The sequence below is a fragment of the Podarcis muralis genome, chromosome 1 (assembly GCF_964188315.1).
Source record: "Podarcis muralis chromosome 1, rPodMur119.hap1.1, whole genome shotgun sequence".
Taxonomy (NCBI): domain Eukaryota; kingdom Metazoa; phylum Chordata; class Lepidosauria; order Squamata; family Lacertidae; genus Podarcis; species Podarcis muralis.
This window is the reverse complement of record NC_135655.1, coordinates 78887624-78906321: the sequence shown is the minus strand read 5'-3', so window position 1 is coordinate 78906321 and position 18698 is coordinate 78887624. Positions and strand designations below refer to the sequence as shown.

Genomic DNA, 18698 nt, shown 5'->3' with positions numbered 1-18698 from the left:
CAGAATTCATGGAACACTCACATTCACATCAACCAACCAGCAACAGAATAAACAGAGCAGAAATTTATTATTTGTTCAGCAATCAGTCCTACACTCAGTCCTACACCAGTAAGTAAAACTGGCTGCGGAAACTGGGCAGAGCAGTACTGCGGATGTGTGAAATCCTATAATGAGCAAGAGGTTCTTTTCCTTCCCAGTGATTGAAGTAGGAGATGACGTGGTTCAGCGGAATCCCAGTTCCCAACAGAGCTATCCAGGTACTCCATCCACGACCATTCCTGTCCTCTGTCATCATAGCGGCTCCTATGTATCTATAACCAGGTCAGGCTTAATCCTTTTCACGCTACTAAGCTCTCTCACCGTGTCTTCAGATAACTCGTCAATATCGAGTCTGTGAATGGAAAAGAAAGAAACATTCTGTTGCCTCCTATACATGGCAACAAAGACCATGCACAACTTATACACACTACAAAACTTAAGTGATTTTTTAAAAAAAGGCAGTTTTGAGGTCCCTGCTTCCCACTTTAATATGCAAGTTTGCATGGTGGTGCTGAACATTTCCTGGGGGAGGAACTCCTCTCGTCCCCCGGAATTAGTTTCTAGGGAAGGTTCTGCAGGACAGAAACTGTGATATTTAAACCCGCTGAGGTTGCTAATAATGGTTTCTTAAGACATACTATTCTATTCTAACACACCACTTTCACAGGTATTTGCTAAAATGGCAAATCTTTTTAGCCTCCTGATATACTGTGTACACTCCCCACCCCCCAACCCAATTACATGGAGAGAAAGTCAAAAGTACAGAGATGACTAATGGGCCTTATCAGGCTCCTTACACTCATTTAAGCTTCTACTGGGCTTTATTCTTCATTCATTTCCTTCCTTATTTAAACTGCTAAAGCGCCTATGCATGCAAACACACCTATGCTCACTGGAATTCTATAGGACGACTCCTTGGTGCTTCTCAGAACAAGTCCCAATGCCCGGTTCTACTCACAGTTTCACTGTCACACTGGCTCCCTTGGTTCTTCTCCTGCCTTGTTTTCTTAACTTTCCCCTTTAAAAGGCAGGGACATCTCTTCCCCTGGGAGCCTACCTTAGGCAACCACACAGCTCCTCAAATGAACGTTGCACAGCAAGGAAGCTGTCTGCAACTTACTCAATTGCCTCCAGTCCACTGCTTGGGTCTTTCAGTCCTTCACACAGCATCTTCACTCCGGAATCTCCCAGTTTGTTACCCCCCAGCTTCAGCTTCTTCAGACTCTGGTTGGTGCTGAGAGCAGAGCAGAGATCCCTGCAGGAAGCCGAGGTGAATTCGCAATTCCATAACCTGAAAAAAAAACCAAACAGCTAGGATGGGAGGGGCTGTTGACTTGTTCCTTACTTGTAAATACAACTCCATAAAGCATGAGGGTGACAACAGTTCGGGAGAACTCGTGATATATTACAGGCAACCCCCAATTTGTGCCAGGGTTGCATCCCATATCTTCATGCGCGTCACCGTTGTTGGTGGGGTGCGCATGAGCCCCCCCGTCACACCCTCTTCCGGGTCTGAAAGTGGTGTGGGCATCCGTGGTCACACACCGAGAGCTGCCTATACTCACAGTGATCCAAATTTCTTAACTAGTCAAATTCATGGCACTTTCCTCATTGTGTTTCAGTGCTGTTACATTTGTTCATAGAACAGAATTTGCTATGAAAAGCTACCTATTGAGAATTTCAGCTTTCAGGCTTTGTTGGGGTTTCGGGGGGTTGAAAAGAGAAAAGTTACTAGCCCTCACTCTTTGTTGGAAGGAAAAGCTTCATCATATTTCCATGTTCTTCTCACTGTTACCTTCTGTTAAGCATCCGCTGCTCATTTCCTGACAATATTTTTGTTTTTGAAAAACTGAATTATCCAAAAACAGATTAAAAAAACTGTGTAGATAGGAAGATTTCTTACTTACGACAAAATCTGAAGCTTGCAGCCTGGGTGTTTCAGTGCCTCACACAGCAGCCTCATTCCTGAATCTCCCAATGGATTGTTCCATAAATCAATGTCTTCCAGCATCTGGTTTGTGCTGAGGGCAGAACAGATCTCTCCCCAACCTGCTGCTGTGATTTCAGTGCTACACAAGCTGCAGGACACAAGTGCACCTCGTGTGACCATGGGTTTCAGGAGGGGTAGAAGAGGGAGCCCCTGTGGTTTATGGTGAGACCGCCAAGACTGAATTGGGTGAGTGGAGGGAGTTTCCTTAGGAAAGACATCAAAAGGGCAGGAGATATTGGGCAGCTTTTAAAGAAGTCCTGCTAGTGCAATGCGCCTTTCTCCTCTCTCCTCGCCTGGCACTCCCTCTGCAACACCCCCACCCCAAATTGGCTCAAGGAGAAGTTAAGAGAGCCCCCAGAGCAGGATGTGGAGGAAGAAGAAGGGGATCAGTCCATCTGGGAGGTTGATATGTGATTTCCACAGCGCTGTGTTGAATGCCTCCATGTATCGTTGTGGTGGGATGGACCGTAGATTGGAGGTGGGAGGGGAGGAATGGGGTGGACAAGGGAAGAGGTAAAGTCCGCTTAGAGGGATGGGAAAACACAGGAGAAATTAGCCTGGAGTGGGGAAGGGCCTCCTTTGGCTAGGGCATGTGTACTTTTGCGATTAGGAAAGTGCACATGTAAAGACATATAAAAATGAAAACAAGAGAGAGAGTGGTATGAATGGATGGATGGATAAGGAAGGGATTTCCCCCATGAAAACTACCGTATTTTTCGCTCTATAAGACGCAAGAGACCATAAGATGCACCTAGTTTTTGGAGGAGGAAAACAAGAAAAAAAATATTCTGAATCCCAGAAGCTAAAACAGCAAGAGGGAGCGCTGCGCAGTGATCCCTCTCGCTGTTCTGGCTTCTGGGATAGCCATGCGAAGCCTCAGGGCAGTGGGATGAAGGCTCCCCCTGTTCTGAAGAGGCTTCGCACGGCTCAGCCAGAAGCTAGAACAGCGAGAGGGAGCGCTGCACAGCAATCCCTCTCACTGTTCTGGCTTCTGGGATAGCTGCAGAGCCTGCATTCGCTCCATAAGACACACACACATTTCCCCTTACTTTTTATGAGGAAAAAAGTGCATCTTATAGAGCGAAAAATACGGTAGATTCCTCCCTCATATGCAACAGAACATAATTCCGGACCCACAAACACTGTGCTCATGATCTGAACCCGAAGGAACAGAGTTCTCCCTTACCACAATTTCTGCAATGTGCACTTTGTATGTTTTAGTCCCTCACACAGCAGCTGCACCCCGGAATCCCCAAGCTGGTTACCTCCCAGGAAGAGTTCGGTCAGCGTCTGGTTGCTGCTGAGGGCAGAGGCAAGATCTGCACAGCAGGCAGCAGTGAGATCACAATTGTACAAGCTGCAGGAGAAAAAAAGCATTGGCAGTGTTATGTTCACACAAAAGCTAGAAGAGTCCCTCTGCATTCCTCCATCCCGTTTGCAAGTTTGCATCTAATCACTCTGTAGAACTGGATTCCGGCAGGGCATGGAAGAACAGGGTTTTAAGGGGATGGCTTGAAGTGTAAAGACCCTTCTCCTGTTTCTTCAGGTCACCTCGCAACTTTCTTCAAATACAAACAATTCCTGTCACCTGCAGCAATTATCCTGCAGTCCCTATGTAACAAACTGGATGACAAGGGCTTTCTTGGTCATGCCTCAGCTGACAGTAGCTGCTACTGAACCCATTCAATGAGCAAAAATGGGCTTCTATGTTCCTCAAAGAGTTTCCTGGAGGTGCAGAAACTTCTCACTCTGAAACTCAGGCAGAGAAGATGTGTAGTGATACTCTCAGTCAGGGGTAGGCAACCTAAGGCCCAGGGGCCGGATGTGGCCCAATTGCCTTCTCAATCCAGCCCGCAGATGGTCCGAGAATCAGCATGTTTTTACATGAGTAGAATGTGTCCTTTTATTTAAAATGCATCTCTGGGTTATTTGTGGGGGATAGGAATTTGTTCTTTTTTCCCCTTCCAAAATATAGTCTGGCCCACCACACGGTCTGAGGGACAGTGGACTGGCCCACGGCTGAAAAAGGTTGCTGACCCCTGCTCTCAGCACTTGATGGCAAGAAATGTAAGCCAATAGTTTTGGCTGGGGTGGGGGTGAGGGGCAATCTATTAATACCCTATGAATAGTTAAGGTGAAGGAATCAAAATTTAGGAAGGGATCTTGGAATACTGTGATTCCAAACAGAAACAAGTGATGCCTCAACAGGCTTGACTGGCTCCTGCTTGGGGTGCAGCATTTCTAGGGTCCCTTCACTCTCATTGGGGGGGGGCAACCTGGGCTCCAAAGATGCTATCCAACCCCAGAGGGATCCAACTTGCTTGAGGAGCTGCAGCTTGCAGTGTGGATGCTTGAGACCTCTGCACAGAAGTTTCACCCCTGGATCTCGAAGCTCGTTACATTCCACCACCAGCTCTGTCAGAGTCTGTCTGACTGCAAGAGCAGAAGAGAGATCTTCACAAGAAGCAGCTGTAATATTACATCGGGCCAGCCTGTGTGAGAAAGAAAATATGAAAGAAAAACCTCTCCCGTTTATGTTTTCCTCCACAAACAGCTTCTGCTTGCTAGAAAACCCTGAAGCCTTTATTCCTAGCCACTGTCAGGATGAAGGAGTCTTGAAGGACTCAAAGTAACATTGCAGCTGTGCAGGCACTCTGAGAAAGGATTTTGGTTTGCGTATGCGGTTTTGGTTCACTCACAAGCACACAGCCTGCTCCTATTCACACCCCTCTGTGTGGTCTCAATAGTCAATTAAAACTGGCCAGACTTTGTTGTCTATTTCATGTTTCCAGGCCTGCCCTTCCAAATGCATGAGAAAGTTTATCTTTCATGTTCCTAAGAGCCAACACTCACCTCTGAGTCTTTTTCAACTATCTGACTCTACCTTCATTCCTGTGCTGCTGAATAGTGCAGAGGTACATGGGACCCACCTGGTGCAAGGGGATGGCAGCTTACACCAAGAGTGATGAACCGTTGGCTCTCTAGATGCTGCTGAACTACAACTCCCATCAGGCCCAGCAAACAGGCAAGGATGGTGGGACTTGTAGTTCAGCAAGGATAGTTCCCTCCCTTCGACATAGAGCTAGGGCCCTTCCCTGCCCCAAGGCAAGTGCAGCAGCAATCAGTTCTGCTCAGAAAACCTAGATTCCCTTCAGGTTTTCATGCAGATCACCTTGTGCCATGTGTGCTGGGTTTGTGTGTACAAATCCCACTCTGTATGTGATGCAAAGGCTCTCAGAGCAACTCTGCCTTCTTCATATGGTCACAGTCCTGCTGCCAGACGTTTTAGGAGGGGTAGGAAATCAAGAGCAACAAGCAGGTGAAAACTGGTTGGCTCTGCCGGTCCATCCTCATTTGTGGGTGGGTGGAGAAAGAAGACAAGCATGATCCATGATGAGAAACCTGCAGGGAGACTACAGTGCCCGTGACAAAGGGTGGCCCCCTAGAAGTGACAGAAATGGCTGAGAGATCTGCAAAGCCAGCTGGATCAGCCACAGAGAGCAAGCAGCGTCTCTGAAGGCCCTCGGGAGTGCTGGGTCATGATCCATTTCCCCTCCTCCTTACCTTCAGGTTATTCCTCTCTTCTCTCTACATTCCTTCCTTTGCCTTTCCTCTTCTGCTATGTTTATCAAGCAATATATATATATATATATATATGGGGACTATGTTCATATTCTTTTTGATATTTTAAAGTATACAGCTATTTGTTCCTGCATGCAAATATATTAACCCTCTCCCCAATATGCTGGATCAAGGATGCTATAGTTGTGCAAAATGGAATCACCTCTTTTCATTTCCCTTGAGAGCAGACATTTCTTTGTATTCTGCAATACACCAAATCATGGAACTCCACAGCACAAATCCCAGCCGCTGCTCACCTCAGTTTTTGCAGCTTGCAGCTGGGCTGCTTCAGCCCCTCACAGAGCAGCCTCACTCCAGCATCTTCCAGTCCATTATATTCTAGTGCCAGTTCTGTCAATGTCTGGCTGGTGCTGAGAATGGAGCTGAAATCCCCACAACAGGCAGGGCTGAGCTCATTTGTGTCCAGCCTGCAAGAGAAAACAAACAGATCCAACAAGTGCAAACATGGCTCACTCACTTCTACAGGCCCCTTCTATTTCATCCTCTGTTATGAAGAAGATATATTATTGTGAATTGTTGTTGTGAAATGAAACAACAGCCTTTCTACTCTAAATCACGGTGATCACGTCAGTGAATTTCTTCACTTTACAGCTGACGCAGCCTATAATTGATGGGTGATGAAAGAAAGGCTGTCTGCCTCCATAGCTGAGCTGCATGTATACTGTGATCTGTGGATGGTTCTGATGTAAGAACTCAGGTCGGGACCCTTCAGCCAGGGACTCACCTATAACATGATATTCACTGCAGCAAAGGCTGGGCACATGCTCCCGTTTACTCTGTGTCCAGTTAGCTGCAACCCACAATCCATATCTATGCTGCAGCGATCCAAAACACAGGCTGTGTTTTGATGCATTTCCTCCCAAACCAGCTTCAACACGAGTTGAGAAAAAGAGCCACCTGGCTGTGCTTTAAGATGATTAAGGTGTACCCAGCCAAAGCCTCACTCTCCCTGTCCTCATCCATCACTGAGCTCTCGGCTCTGGTCCCAGAGAATTCTTTTAGGCACATGAGAAATTATTCTGTCATGGAGGTGATAAGACCACAGCAAGAAAGGAGAAAGGGTGAGGATTCCCGATATGGAGAGCTGGTTTGGACATTCAGCTCACCTCCATCTGACCTCATCACATACACGCCCTCCAAGGCACGGGTGGGGAACTGGCTCTGGCCAGGGAGCGGGATCCCATGCTCTTCCATCCCCACCCCAAAGGGTCAACCACCTGTCAGTCACCTGCTGTCAACAGAGTCCTCCTGTGCAGCCCTGATTGTTCTAACTGTACCTGAAAAGGAAGGCTTTTCCTTTGCTGCCAGAAAGTGCTAAATTCTGCCAGCAGCTAGAAATGAAGAAGCAGGAATGTGCTCCCGAGTCTCCCTTTTCAAACTGGCCAGTTCTGTGCCTGGTGTTATATATGGGATGGAGGAAACACCTGTGAGCCGGATGTTCACACACGGATTTTGCAATTGCAAGAGGTTTAGAAGAGGAGTCGAAAACTCTGACACTGAATGCACACCTGAACTTCCTAGTCAATCAAACATTTCCTAATACCTTTATGCAACTGTAGCTGAACAGAAGGCCCTCAATGGAAATTACATGGAGGCCAGTCTGAAGGTCTGTTCCTACAGACTGCTGGTTTACTCTGGTTCTGCTTTGCAGGGAAGAGGAAATAATAAGTGTTTGCGATATTGTCAGATTTTCATCCCTCCCTTTCAGAAAGGCAGGGTGGGTTATCCTTTGTTTTATCAAGAAGAATAAAGGCATGAATGATCCTACAGCTCTACAGAAACCAAGAGACCAGACTATGTTGTCCAGCAGGACCCCTGAACTACCCAGGACCAGTGGCGTAGCGTGGGGGGTGCCAGGGGTGCCGGCCGCACCGGGCGCAACATTTTGGGGGGCGCGTTTGGCCGGCCCCCCTCGAGGAAGCGGGAACCTCTCCAAGGCACAGCGTGCCGTCGGTAGAGGAAAAAAGCCGCGCAGCAGCAGCAGCAGCAGCAGCAGCAGCAAAGTCGGGAGGAGGAGGAGGTGGAGCGAGCCTGCTAATTCCTTGCTGGGAATTAAGCGGCTCAAGACTCTCTCCACTGGCCGCCTGGGTAGTGAGCCGAGCCGAGCAGGGAGTCTGGCGAGGGGGTGGGAAGAGACTTTTCCCCCTTTTTTCCACCTCGCCTGGTCAAAAAGGAGAGCGGAGTCTCCTCAGGGCGCCCTCAGGCAGGGCAGGGAAAGGCAAGCAGAGCGAGGAGGAGAGAGGGGGGGAGGGGGGGAGCAGCCAGGAAACGCCGCGGTATGGAGGAGGAATCAATTTAGGAGAGAAAGCGAAAAGCCTTGGAGAAAGGGGAAAAAGGAAAGAAAAGAGGCAGCTCCAGGAGAGCGCGGGGGAAAGAGAAGCCTCGCTGCTGCTGCTTGGGAGAGTAAATTACTGTACTTGCCTTGCCCCGGGTTAGGGGGCGCAAATTACTTGCCTTGCCCCGGGTTAGGGGGCGCAAATTACTTGCCTTGCCCCGGGTGCTGATAACCCACGCTACGCCGCTGCCCAGGACTCCTTGAAAGTAAGCTGCCCAAGGACTTCACACTTACAATAAAGTTTGCAGTACGCAGTTTGGATGTTTCAGTCCTTCAGACAACAGCTTCACTCCTGCATCTCCCACTTTGTTACATTCCAGGTTCAGCTTCATCAGAGTCCGGCTGGTACTTAGAACAGGGATGAGATCCTGACAACTGGCAGCTGAGAGATTGCAGCTGTCCAACCTGCATAGGGAGTGTGTGCAAAATTGTTATTACTTTTTTGGGGGGGCACTTGCTGAGCCTGTGCTTCTTTCATACTTCAAGCTGCAACCAAGATGAGCTGTATCCCATTTGCATTGCAGTGCTCTCTCTCTCTTCCCCCCGCCATGCCATGTGCCAGAGTGGGTGTGGCCAAAGTAGAAATGTGGGAACAGTGAAGACTGCAGTCCTCAAGTTTGCTATCCCAAAGGCTTTCCTATCAGCTATTGTGTGCTATTTTCAATAACTGTCATCAATTAATTGCTATCAAAGTTGGGTCTGAGGGTGGCAGTTCACTTTTTTGCCATAATAGTAACACAGCAAAATGAACACTTTTTTTTAATGGACAAATTAATTGGGGGGGGGGGAGTCTTGGGGATCCCACAAAAAAACTTTTGGGATTGCAGCACCACAGCGGGTGATCTGCGAGACTTCTGATTTCTCTTTGTCCCCTTGCAGCCCCCTCCCCAAAATCTGCTCTAGAGGGTTCAGAGCAGAATTTTGGGTGGTTGTGCAGTGGAAAACATGAAAGAGAAACACAGGGCATGAGAAGACATCAACTCATCCCATGATGATTCTCTTCCTAAATTTAAAAATAAAAAGTTCTGAGGCCTCACACATTCAATCTTTTAAAACGTAAGAGTGTGTGTGCACGTGTGTGTTGGAGAGGGCCACAAAACATGACCCTGGTTTAGACTACTGCAGAATGATCTGTGTGTGACTGCCCTTGAGGAACGTTCAGAAACCTTTCGTCATTCCCCAAGTTGGTGAGGCTCATTTGACAACAACGAAAAGCTGAGCCTTTAGCGTCACTGGCTGGATCCTATGGAACACCCTGCCAATAAAGATTCAGCAGGCAACTTCTGTGCCAACTTTTAAATGCCTGCGGGAAACTTTTCTATTCCACCAGGCCTATGCAGACAATTAAGAGTACATCCCCCCCACAATGGACTGCTGATATTTTTTTTAATTTTTGCCTTTAACTTGCTATGATGTTATTGTTTGATGTTTTATATTGTTGCAAATTACTATTATATATTTTTATGATACAGCAGTATAATAACTATTTTTAAAGCAAAATTAAAACTGCAGCTGGTGCAGTTTTGAGCATATGATTCCACCACTGCCTGATTCACCTTGGCCCCCAGTGTTATTTCTGAGTCCATCTTAAAGTGCTGGCTAAGACCTTAAAAAATTGGATCACCTGCTTGGTAAGACCACCTGCTTATCAAACAGCACTAGACCTGATCCACCAGCTCTGGGCTTTGGCAGTCTGGTTCTGAAAGGGACAGCATGGTGCTCCTCACCCCAAGCTCTGCAGCTTGCAGTTCGGATGCTTCAACCCCTCACACAGCAGCTGAACTCCTTGATCTCCCAGTAAAGTATTCCAACCCAGTTCCAACTCTGTCAGCTTCTGACTGGTACTGAGAACAGTGGAAAGGTCTCTGCTAGAAATGGAGGTCAGGCCACAGTCCTTCAGTCTGAAAGGTAAAAAAAAGAGGTGAGTGGCTGAAAGAGCCTGAGATCGAGATGACATCATATGGCTTCTCACCCTTCTCCTAAGACTCATGAAAAAGGTGTGATCCAGCACAGGAGAACCTTGTGTCCTTTTCACTCCTTGCGGAGCACAGATCACATTAGGCCCACTTGCCTAACTAGGTATAGTGATCGTTAGTTTCTCTGAGGATAATTATTATTTAATTCATTGGGGAACTTAGGAATATCCATTTTCAAACAATGGTGCCTGTAATGTTGAAAGATGCTTTGGACTAAGAGACAAAAGTCAGTCAGATTAAAACTGATTAAAAACACACACATACAGTATATACACACTTACACACTTTTCTATATGTTGAATTCTGAGAAATTCAGGTTAGGATCTGTGATGGCAGGAATTATAGAATATGGCAAACCATACCCAGCATTATACATCACAGTGTGTATATAGAAGGAATACACACAGATGCAGTGTGAATCAAGATACAGAAGAGGGACCACAAGAAAGGGAGATACTGACAGCACACACCTGAGAGATAGTGGACCCTTAAGCTTCATGTTCTAGTTTAAAATTTTGAAATCTCTCCAAAACAGGCTTTTGTCCAAGAGGGAGAAATTGTGCTGTGGTTGTTTTTTAAAACAGCAAAACCCCTGAGTAATTTTGCACACCTTAAGACAACCGACGTCGTGCACCCTCAATGCCTTTATGTTCCACTGGTAATGCTTAGGCAGAAGAAGCTTTTTTTCAGCTTACCCCAGTTTTTCTAGCATGCAGTTGAGATGAAGCAGCCCTTCACATAGCAGCCTGACTCCCGATTCCTTCAGAATGGCTGCCTGCAAGTCCAGTTCTACCAGCTTCTGGCTTGTTGATAGAACAGTAGAAAGATCTGCACAGCAACCGTCTGTGAGATGGCATCCATTAAGCCTGCAAAATGGGACAGAAACAGCTCCATTGGCCAGCTCTTTCCCTGGGTATCCTTTGGACAAATCCTCATAAACACGGCTGATTCTTCTCCATCATCTCAATGAGCAGATGCTGATTACGCACAGGACCCCTGAACGTGTGTAAAACATTCTGCATCTGGAGCTTTTCTTTTTCTCCTTAGGTGGTTCAAAGCACAACAGCTTTTAATATTTCCTCTAAATTATCAAACTCTTTCTCTGGGATCCACGGAAATGCTCTGGGAAGTTGCCATAGGCAAATGGAAGGCATTTGAGAAGCGTGCTAAAGACCAACAGATATGGGGAAATGGAACCCAGATGTAAATAACTGGCTTAGGCAGCAAGCGACTTCTAATTCTGTCCTGCACAGGAGGCTAAGCTGTGGCCCTTTGGATGTTGTTGGGCAGGAACTCTCATCATCCCAGACCCCTGGGGTCAGGCTTGCTGGGGCTGCTGAGAGCTAAAATCCAGCAATATCCAGAGGGGCCACAGGTTCTCCTCTCCTACTGTACTGAAAACACAGAGAGAGATGGACCTTCACATTAACAGCTACCTTGGCACTTGGGGTGTGTTGGTCCACCCAGTGGTGGAGGAAGCCACTCGGGTGCCTGGGGCGGCGTGCCCAGGGGCGGGGCGAGCCACCCAGAGGGGTGGGGTGCACCGCGGGGCCTCCAGAGTCTGCCTGCCTCCTCCCACTCAGCCACCTTACAGCTGGGGGGAGGCAGTGGGTGGATTGTTTGGGCTGCGCTGAGAGGCACGTGGCTCAAGCGTGCTGCAGGCCCCGCGGTGAGTGCCGCCTGGCATTTTGTCACCCTGCCCCAGTGGTGACACCCGGGGCGGGCGGCACCCACCTCACCCCCTTCCTCTGCCCTTGGGTCCACCTGGTCTTTCCAGCGGCCTTCCCTCCCCTCCTGCCAAGAGAGCAACATTTTTGTCAGGTCTTGCTAGCCAAGCCAAAAAGAGTAGATGGCTTCCTGTGGTATTAAAGGTGTGTTGGGTGCTGGAGTGGCTAAGGAAGCGCCTTGCTAATGATTTCTGGAGTTAAGGCCAGCGGGGAGCTTGCCGATTTTGCTGCTTGGCAATCAGGGTGCCCCAGCAAGAAAGCAATCCCTGGCTGACCTCCCAAGCTTGGAGCCAGAGAATGTATGGGATCTCCGTATAGTTGTGGGGATGATCTCCACCCACGTCCAAAGTCTAAGGTGGAGAAAAAGAATGATCACTGCTCACACCCACCAGAGATCTGTAGTACATGAGAATGGAGAAGCCTGACCCCTCCTGACATGTGATGACTGGCATGTGAAGGAAACTCTGAAACACTTAATTGTTAGTACAGTGGTACCTCGGGTCTAAGAACAATCCTGTTAACAAACGATTCGGGGAACGAACTCTGCAAAACTGGAAGTAGGTGTTTCAGCTAGTGAATGGCGGAAGGGCACCGGTGGCGGGAAGCCTCATTAGGGAAAGCGTGCCTCAGTTTAAGAACGCTTTTGGTGTAAGAACGGACTTCCGGGATGAATTAAGTTCGTAAACCTTGGTTGTTGAATGGCTTGGCTCCCGAACAAATCAACTCCCGAATGCCGCAAACCCGAAAGTAAGTGTTCCGGTTTGCGAACGTTTTTCGAAAGCCAAACGTCCGACTCGGCTTCCACAGCTTCCGATTGAGTGCAGGAAGTTCCTGCAGCCAATCAGAAGCTTCACCTTGGTTTTCGAACAGCTTTGGGAGTCAAACGGACTCCCGGAACGGATTAAGTTCAAGAACCAAGCTCCACTGTATTAATTTAAGCTTTCCCTAAAGAGGGGCTGGGTGCAACTCTCACAGAATCATTGAAGGCACATCAAAGGTCATCTGTGTAGTTCAACCTCATGTAATGCAGGAATCATAAAGCTCAACATACGTCTTGCCAACAGATCTGTTTCGCACTTGATCATTTGAATATTACCAGAGAAAGGAGCTGATGGTGAGACCTAATATAGAGTCCTCCGGAGCCTCCCAAAACTTTCATGACCTCAGACATTTCCACTTGCCAGTTTATTCAGCAAACCTCTGACAATGTGGGGCTGCCCTGCGACCCATTCAGGCACTGCTGTGGAGATACCTGAACCTCAATAAGACACACATTAGCTGAGTGTGTCTGAGTCAATAGAGCCAAACAAGTAACAAGGCGGGGGAAAGAGCTGTGACTTACTCCAGTTTCCTGATTTTGTTGTTTGGATCTTTCAGTGCTTGACAGAGAAGGTAAACTGCTGAACGCTCCTGTGTTTTCTGATCTGGCCTAAAAAGGTAGAAAAGTTCGTTATGTTGGGTTTTCTAATATAAAATGAGCATAATGGACAAAATATGCTTATTGGTTACGCTACCCTTTCTGTTTTGGGAGAGAAAAAAGCAGTTTTAGTGATTGCACTACAAACTTTAAACTGGTTTGAAAGAAGTTTAACTGTCGCTACTTCTTTCCAATAAATGTAGGAAGTTCTAGGTCTGTAAGCGTGGTGATCATTCTTCCTCAGAAAGCCCTAGGCCTTTTACGAAACTACATTTCCCAAGGTGCTTAGGACAGTTAACTATACTGGCTGGGGCTGATGGGATTTGGAGTCCAAGAGCAGTATACCTGAAGGAGCATCTCAGTATACCTGAAGGAGTATAGTTGAAGGAGCGTCTCCACCCCCATCATTCAGCCTGAGGCCCTCCTCCGAGGGCCTTCTGGTGGTTCCCTCACTGCGAGATGTGAGGTTACAGGGAACCAGGCAGAGGTGGCGCCTGCCCTGTGGAACATCCTCCCATTAGATGTCGAGGAAATAAACAACTATCTGACTTTTAGAAGACACCTGAAGGCAGCCCTGTTTAGGGAAGTTTTTAATGTTTTATTGTGTTTTTAATGTTCTGTTGGGAGCCGCCCAGAGTGGCTGGGGAAACCCAGCCAGATGGGCAGGCGGGCAGGCAGGCAGGCAGGCAGGCAGGCATTCATTCATTCATTTATTAATTATCCATAGCACCCCAGGTACTCCCACCCCTGCTCTACAGCTTAGCATAGACATAATCCAGTTATAAAGGGGAGAAGAAAGAAGGATTTGCCAAAAAAAAAACAGAAAAAAGAAAGCAAAGAGCAGAAGTCTTTGGTAATGCATATTATGAGAAGAAAGAAAGAAGAGAAATAAAAATCAGCTACAACAGTAATACAGTTAAGAGTTTGGGTCCTACTTACTGACATGGATGACTGAGATGCCCTGGAAGTTCTTCTCCCTCAGGTTCCTTTGACAGAAACAAACATCCGTACAGGCAAAGCGCCTCCAAGTGTAAACAGTTCTGGACACAGAAGGAGAGAACAGCTTGGTCCAGGGGAGTAAATGTCAATCTGTCCATCGTTACTTCAGTCAAATGGTCGAGAGCACATTGGGCAAATTCCTCTTCTTGGGTTGCATACAAATAGTGAAACCTCTCCAGCGGGCGATAATTTGGATAATCTGACTTAATCTGTGTGTCCGTTTTAAACCAATCCAGCAAGTCAGCCTTAATTGCAGGTGAAATTTGCCACCCAAATTGTTCTTTCAGGTATTCCATTATTTCTCTGTTTAATAGGCTAAAGGTGAATTGGGCAAATAAGGTCAAATCTCCTGGGTCTTTGCCGCATCCTTCGAGTGAGAGTTCCAGATCTTGCTTCATAGTTTCAGGATCTTTGGGCATGTCTTCCAAAACATAGAACAAGGCCGCAAGAAACTCTTGTACACTGAGGTGGAGGAACCTATAGAGACCTTCAGAATTAGGGTCTTTTTGAAAAAGAGCAGGAGGAAGAGAACCTAAGTGACCTGAACTTTGCTTCTGGATTTCTTCGGCCTTGAACAAGGTCTTGTTTTTCCTGATTCCATCAGCGGCCAGTGAGCAGAGCCCTCTCAGATTCCACTGCCCTGAGCTACTGCAGGGAGACTCAGTCAAACAGGAGAGATAAAGTGCATATACCGCAGTGAGTTTTTCAGACACTGGCACTAGATCTTCCTTGCCCCTGTCTAGCTGCTGTTTCATCACAGTGCCGAGGACCCAGCACAAATTGGGGACAAAGGATAGGGCAAAGAGTGCTTCATCCCCTTTAACGTACCTAAGAGCCTGTGTTGCTAATTTTTGATCTCCAAAGACCTTGAGGAAATACTCTTCTTTGCCCTCCTCAGAAAAACCCAAAAGTCTCACGCAGCGTTCAGATTGCAGGCAATTCCTGAGGCTTTCCAAAGTGGATGGCCTGGTAGTAATTAGCAGGCAGGCCTCTGGAAGAAGGGCTCTGTGAAATAATGCACTCAAGAGGACTCCCACCGGCTTCTTCTCCCTGGGATCAACGCTCGGGTTGTCTTCCTGGTGTTCAATGGAGCAAGTGAGTTCATGAAAGCCATCAATTATGAAGAGAAGCTTGACAGGGTTTTCTAGGAGTTCCATTATCTCTTCTCTCTCTCTAAGCTCAGGGTCACCGTTTAAAATCAAGTCAGCCAAGTCCGCCTGGCCCTGAACGAGATTCAGTTGCCCACAACTAAGGTAGAAAAGGTAATCAAATCTCCCGGGAAAGAGTCTTCCAGCTGCCCAGTCTAGCAGGATCTTTCTGGCCAGGGTGGTTTTCCCAGTCCCAACCCCTCCCAGGAGCACCACAGTCTGTGGTCCATCATTGTCAACCTCAAACAAGGCCTCAGTGGGAACGGCACCCATTTGCTCTGACATGGCCCCAGAATGTCTCCATGGTCTGTGCAGTATTTCAGTCTCTCGTCTATCTCCATTTGCAATAATTAGTTGCTCATATTTTTCATTGGGAGGCCCATAGACCCCATGGCTAGTGAGCCTTCTTTCAGGGCTTCGGTATTTCTCTCTGATATGTTCTCTGTATTTCTCCCTGTAATCTAATTCAGACATTATTTGTCATTAGGCATACTTTATTACTTCTGAATGAAACTGAGCAAGTATCATTGTGGATTGCAAAAAAAATAATTAAGCTTTTGGTGTATTTGACAGGCTTTCTGAAATATATTTGGCAAAATGATACAAAAGCTGGGTGAGTTCATGTATTTTTTTTAGTCTCTGTGTCTCTCCTTTCCAGAACCAGCTCCCCGTGCTGGGAAATGTTAACACATGAACTGATTCACAGAGAAAGTATTTTTGACAGAGAAAAGCTCTGTTTGAATTAAGACCTGTGACAGTGGTTTACTAGCTGCAAACCTGTGCACATTTACGTGGGACTAAGTCCCACTGAACTCAGGACTTCTAAGCAATCTGCATAGGCCAGCACTGTACGAAATCCTACTGTACAATATCCTACTTCAGACACCACCCTTGTCTTGCTCCAACACTCCTCCCTTCAGTTGTCCTTAAAAATCCACTTCCTGGAATCCAGAAGAAACTTCCTTATCACATTAAGTAAGATTTTCAATCACAGCAAATGCTCCCATTTTCTGACAAATGGCAGGTTGCCTGTAAAGTCCCTCCGTCTGAAAGCAGAGATAACCAAAGTCGAATTCGACTGGACTTAACTGTCCAGGGGTCCTTTACCTTAAATCCCCCCTTTTCTGCAACTCCAAAATTAACAAAATAACTGCAATACTGCTCACAATTTGGTTACTTCAAAACTCACCAAAGTCCACCTGATTTCAATTAAGCAACCTGAACTAATTTGAACAGGATTGCAAGCAAAACGATCCTGGCTTACCTGGCCGCATCGGTGGTGTCATTTATGAACATGAAAGAGAAAACGAACAAAACCAGGACACTACTTCCCCTGGAACACAAAAGGGCAGGGTCACCTGAAACAGGCTAAGCAATTTCTTCTCAGTCTTAAGATCCAATACAATCTCTACAGTGCGGACGGCCCTTTGTATGTCATCGGTTTCTGTTTAAGTTTAAATGCACTCAGCAACAAGGAAGTATCCTGACGAAAAAGGTGGAGAGAAATGGATTTGTCCTTGGGTTCCGGTAATCTTACACTGAAAGTCCACCATCTGCTGGTGGAAGTCAGTATTAGTGTGACCAGACCAGAAAAATGGGATAGCCAAAAAATCAAGGTACTGTATGTGGCTGCATGACAACCTGCAAAAGCGCCATGTAATCAGTTTTGAGAACCTTTTCGTGTAGTGGAAGAGCAGATTTTAGCTTAATATTTTAACTCTGGACAGTGGAACAGGCTCCCTCAGAAGGTGGTGGCCTCTTTTTCCTTGGAAGTTTTAAAGCAGATATTTGATGGTCAATATCCAGACACCAGTCAAGATCGATTAAATTGTGTTTATTTAAAAGGAATAGCTTGTGGAAACATGCCCTTCGCAGGCAGTGGAGAAAAGTTACACTGAACACAGGAAAAACAGCATTCACTTCATACTTCACATGGAAGCAATGCATTGACTATTCAGCCTAGTCAGATTTTCACACAGCATAGCAACAAGGCATCAGCTTTTTGCCTTATTCTCCTTGCCTTCATCAGCGCCCACTGCTTAATAAGCATTCCCCCGCTTCTACTGCCTGCCCAGCTACACAATTTTGCCCACTCTCAAGTGTTTGGCTGCATTACCTAGAACCCTTTTCAACATACACAGGCTTTCTCCATGTTCTTCAAACCGTTTTTTCCACGGCAAGGGAATGCAAGCAGATAGCTATAAAAAAAGGTAAAGGGACCCCTGACCATTAGGTCCAGTCGTGACCGACTCTGGGGTTGTGGCGCTCATCTCGCTTTATTGGCCAAGGGAGCCGGCGTACAGCTTCCGGGTCATGTGGCCAGCATGACTAAGCCACTTCTGGCGAACCAGAGCAGCACACGGAAACGCCGTTTACCTTCCCACCGGAGTGGTACCTATTTATCTACTTGCACTTTGACGTGCTTTCGAACTGCTAGGTTGGCAGGAGCAGGGACCAAGCAACGGGAGCTCACCCCGTCGCGGGGATTCGAACCGCCAACCTTCTCGCACACTTTAAAAATAAATAAATAAATCCCCACCCAAGCAGTGCACACAAGCCAAGGCAATTGTAAATTCTTAGCACACAGGTTTGCATTGTTCTGATTTAGTGCAAATCTAAGCGATTAATTGTTTTTTAAAAAAACCTACATAAGCTACATTCGTTCCCCTGTGAGAAGCGTGGCTGAAAAAGAAATGAAAGCACTGAAGAGGTATTGGGTGGGGACGTAGCAAGGGGAATAGCAAAAAGTGACAATTGATCTCCCCACCCAAAACCTCCAGAACAATATGTCTGCAACCCCAAGTGGAAAGGTCTCCCCTCCCCCCAAATTTTTTTATCAGATTCTACCCACATTAGGTAAACTAGAATTTAGAAGGGAGAAGTCTCAAGATGGTGTTGTTTGACGGTAACATCATGTGTACAGTGCAAGTTAAATGAGAGTGCAAACTGCTGCAAGCACACAGGAAACACTGGTGTAGACAAACCTTAAGCATCTCATTGGAAAGTATCCCAATGTTTAAATAATTGGGAGGGGACCCAACATTTCTAACTCCAGTATGTAATTTTCTATGATCTATTCACACATAACGTCACTGATTGGTGATGATGTTTGTGGTACATGATAAGCAGCCATTGATGAACAGTTGCAGTAGTATTGTAACTACTGCACAACTGGCTACTTTTAAATACAGTGGTACCTCGGGTTACATACGCTTCAGGTTACATATGCTTCAGGTTACAGACTCCGCTAACCCAGAAATAGTGCTTCAGGTTAAGAACTTTGCTTCAGGATGAGAACAGAAATCGTGTTCCGGCGGCGCGGCAGCAGCAGGAGGCCCCATTAGCTAAAGTGGTGCTTCAGGTTAAGAACAGTTTCAGGTTAAGTACGGACCTCCGGAACGAATTAAGTACTTAACCCGAGGTAC

The 18698-nt window shown here is 46.8% G+C and overlaps 1 protein-coding gene across 3 annotated transcripts in view; it reads right to left on the bottom strand.

The window, feature by feature from the left end:
• Nucleotides 1-48: 48 nt before the first annotated feature.
• The window catches only part of LOC114584088 (NACHT, LRR and PYD domains-containing protein 12-like), a 19440-nt gene continuing 790 nt past the window's right edge, over nucleotides 49-18698 (bottom strand). The window contains exons 2-13 of one of the 3 annotated variants that reach the window (XM_077932212.1): nucleotides 16538-16606; nucleotides 14066-15734; nucleotides 13052-13138; nucleotides 10678-10848; nucleotides 9734-9907; nucleotides 8241-8411; nucleotides 5908-6078; nucleotides 4351-4521; nucleotides 3216-3386; nucleotides 1947-2117; nucleotides 1160-1330; nucleotides 49-391 (exon numbers count right to left, since the gene is read on the bottom strand). In XM_077932212.1, coding sequence (XP_077788338.1) covers nucleotides 304-391; nucleotides 1160-1330; nucleotides 1947-2117; nucleotides 3216-3386; nucleotides 4351-4521; nucleotides 5908-6078; nucleotides 8241-8411; nucleotides 9734-9907; nucleotides 10678-10848; nucleotides 13052-13138; nucleotides 14066-15734; nucleotides 16538-16559 — 3237 coding nt within the window. In that variant the 5' untranslated portion in view covers nucleotides 16560-16606 and the 3' untranslated portion in view covers nucleotides 49-303. Of the gene's footprint in view, nucleotides 392-1159; nucleotides 1331-1942; nucleotides 2118-3215; nucleotides 3387-4346; nucleotides 4522-5907; nucleotides 6079-8240; nucleotides 8412-9733; nucleotides 9908-10677; nucleotides 10849-13051; nucleotides 13139-14065; nucleotides 15735-16537; nucleotides 18659-18698 lie in introns of those variants that run through there. The other 2 variants (XM_077932216.1, XM_077932227.1) reach the window with 2 other exon arrangements.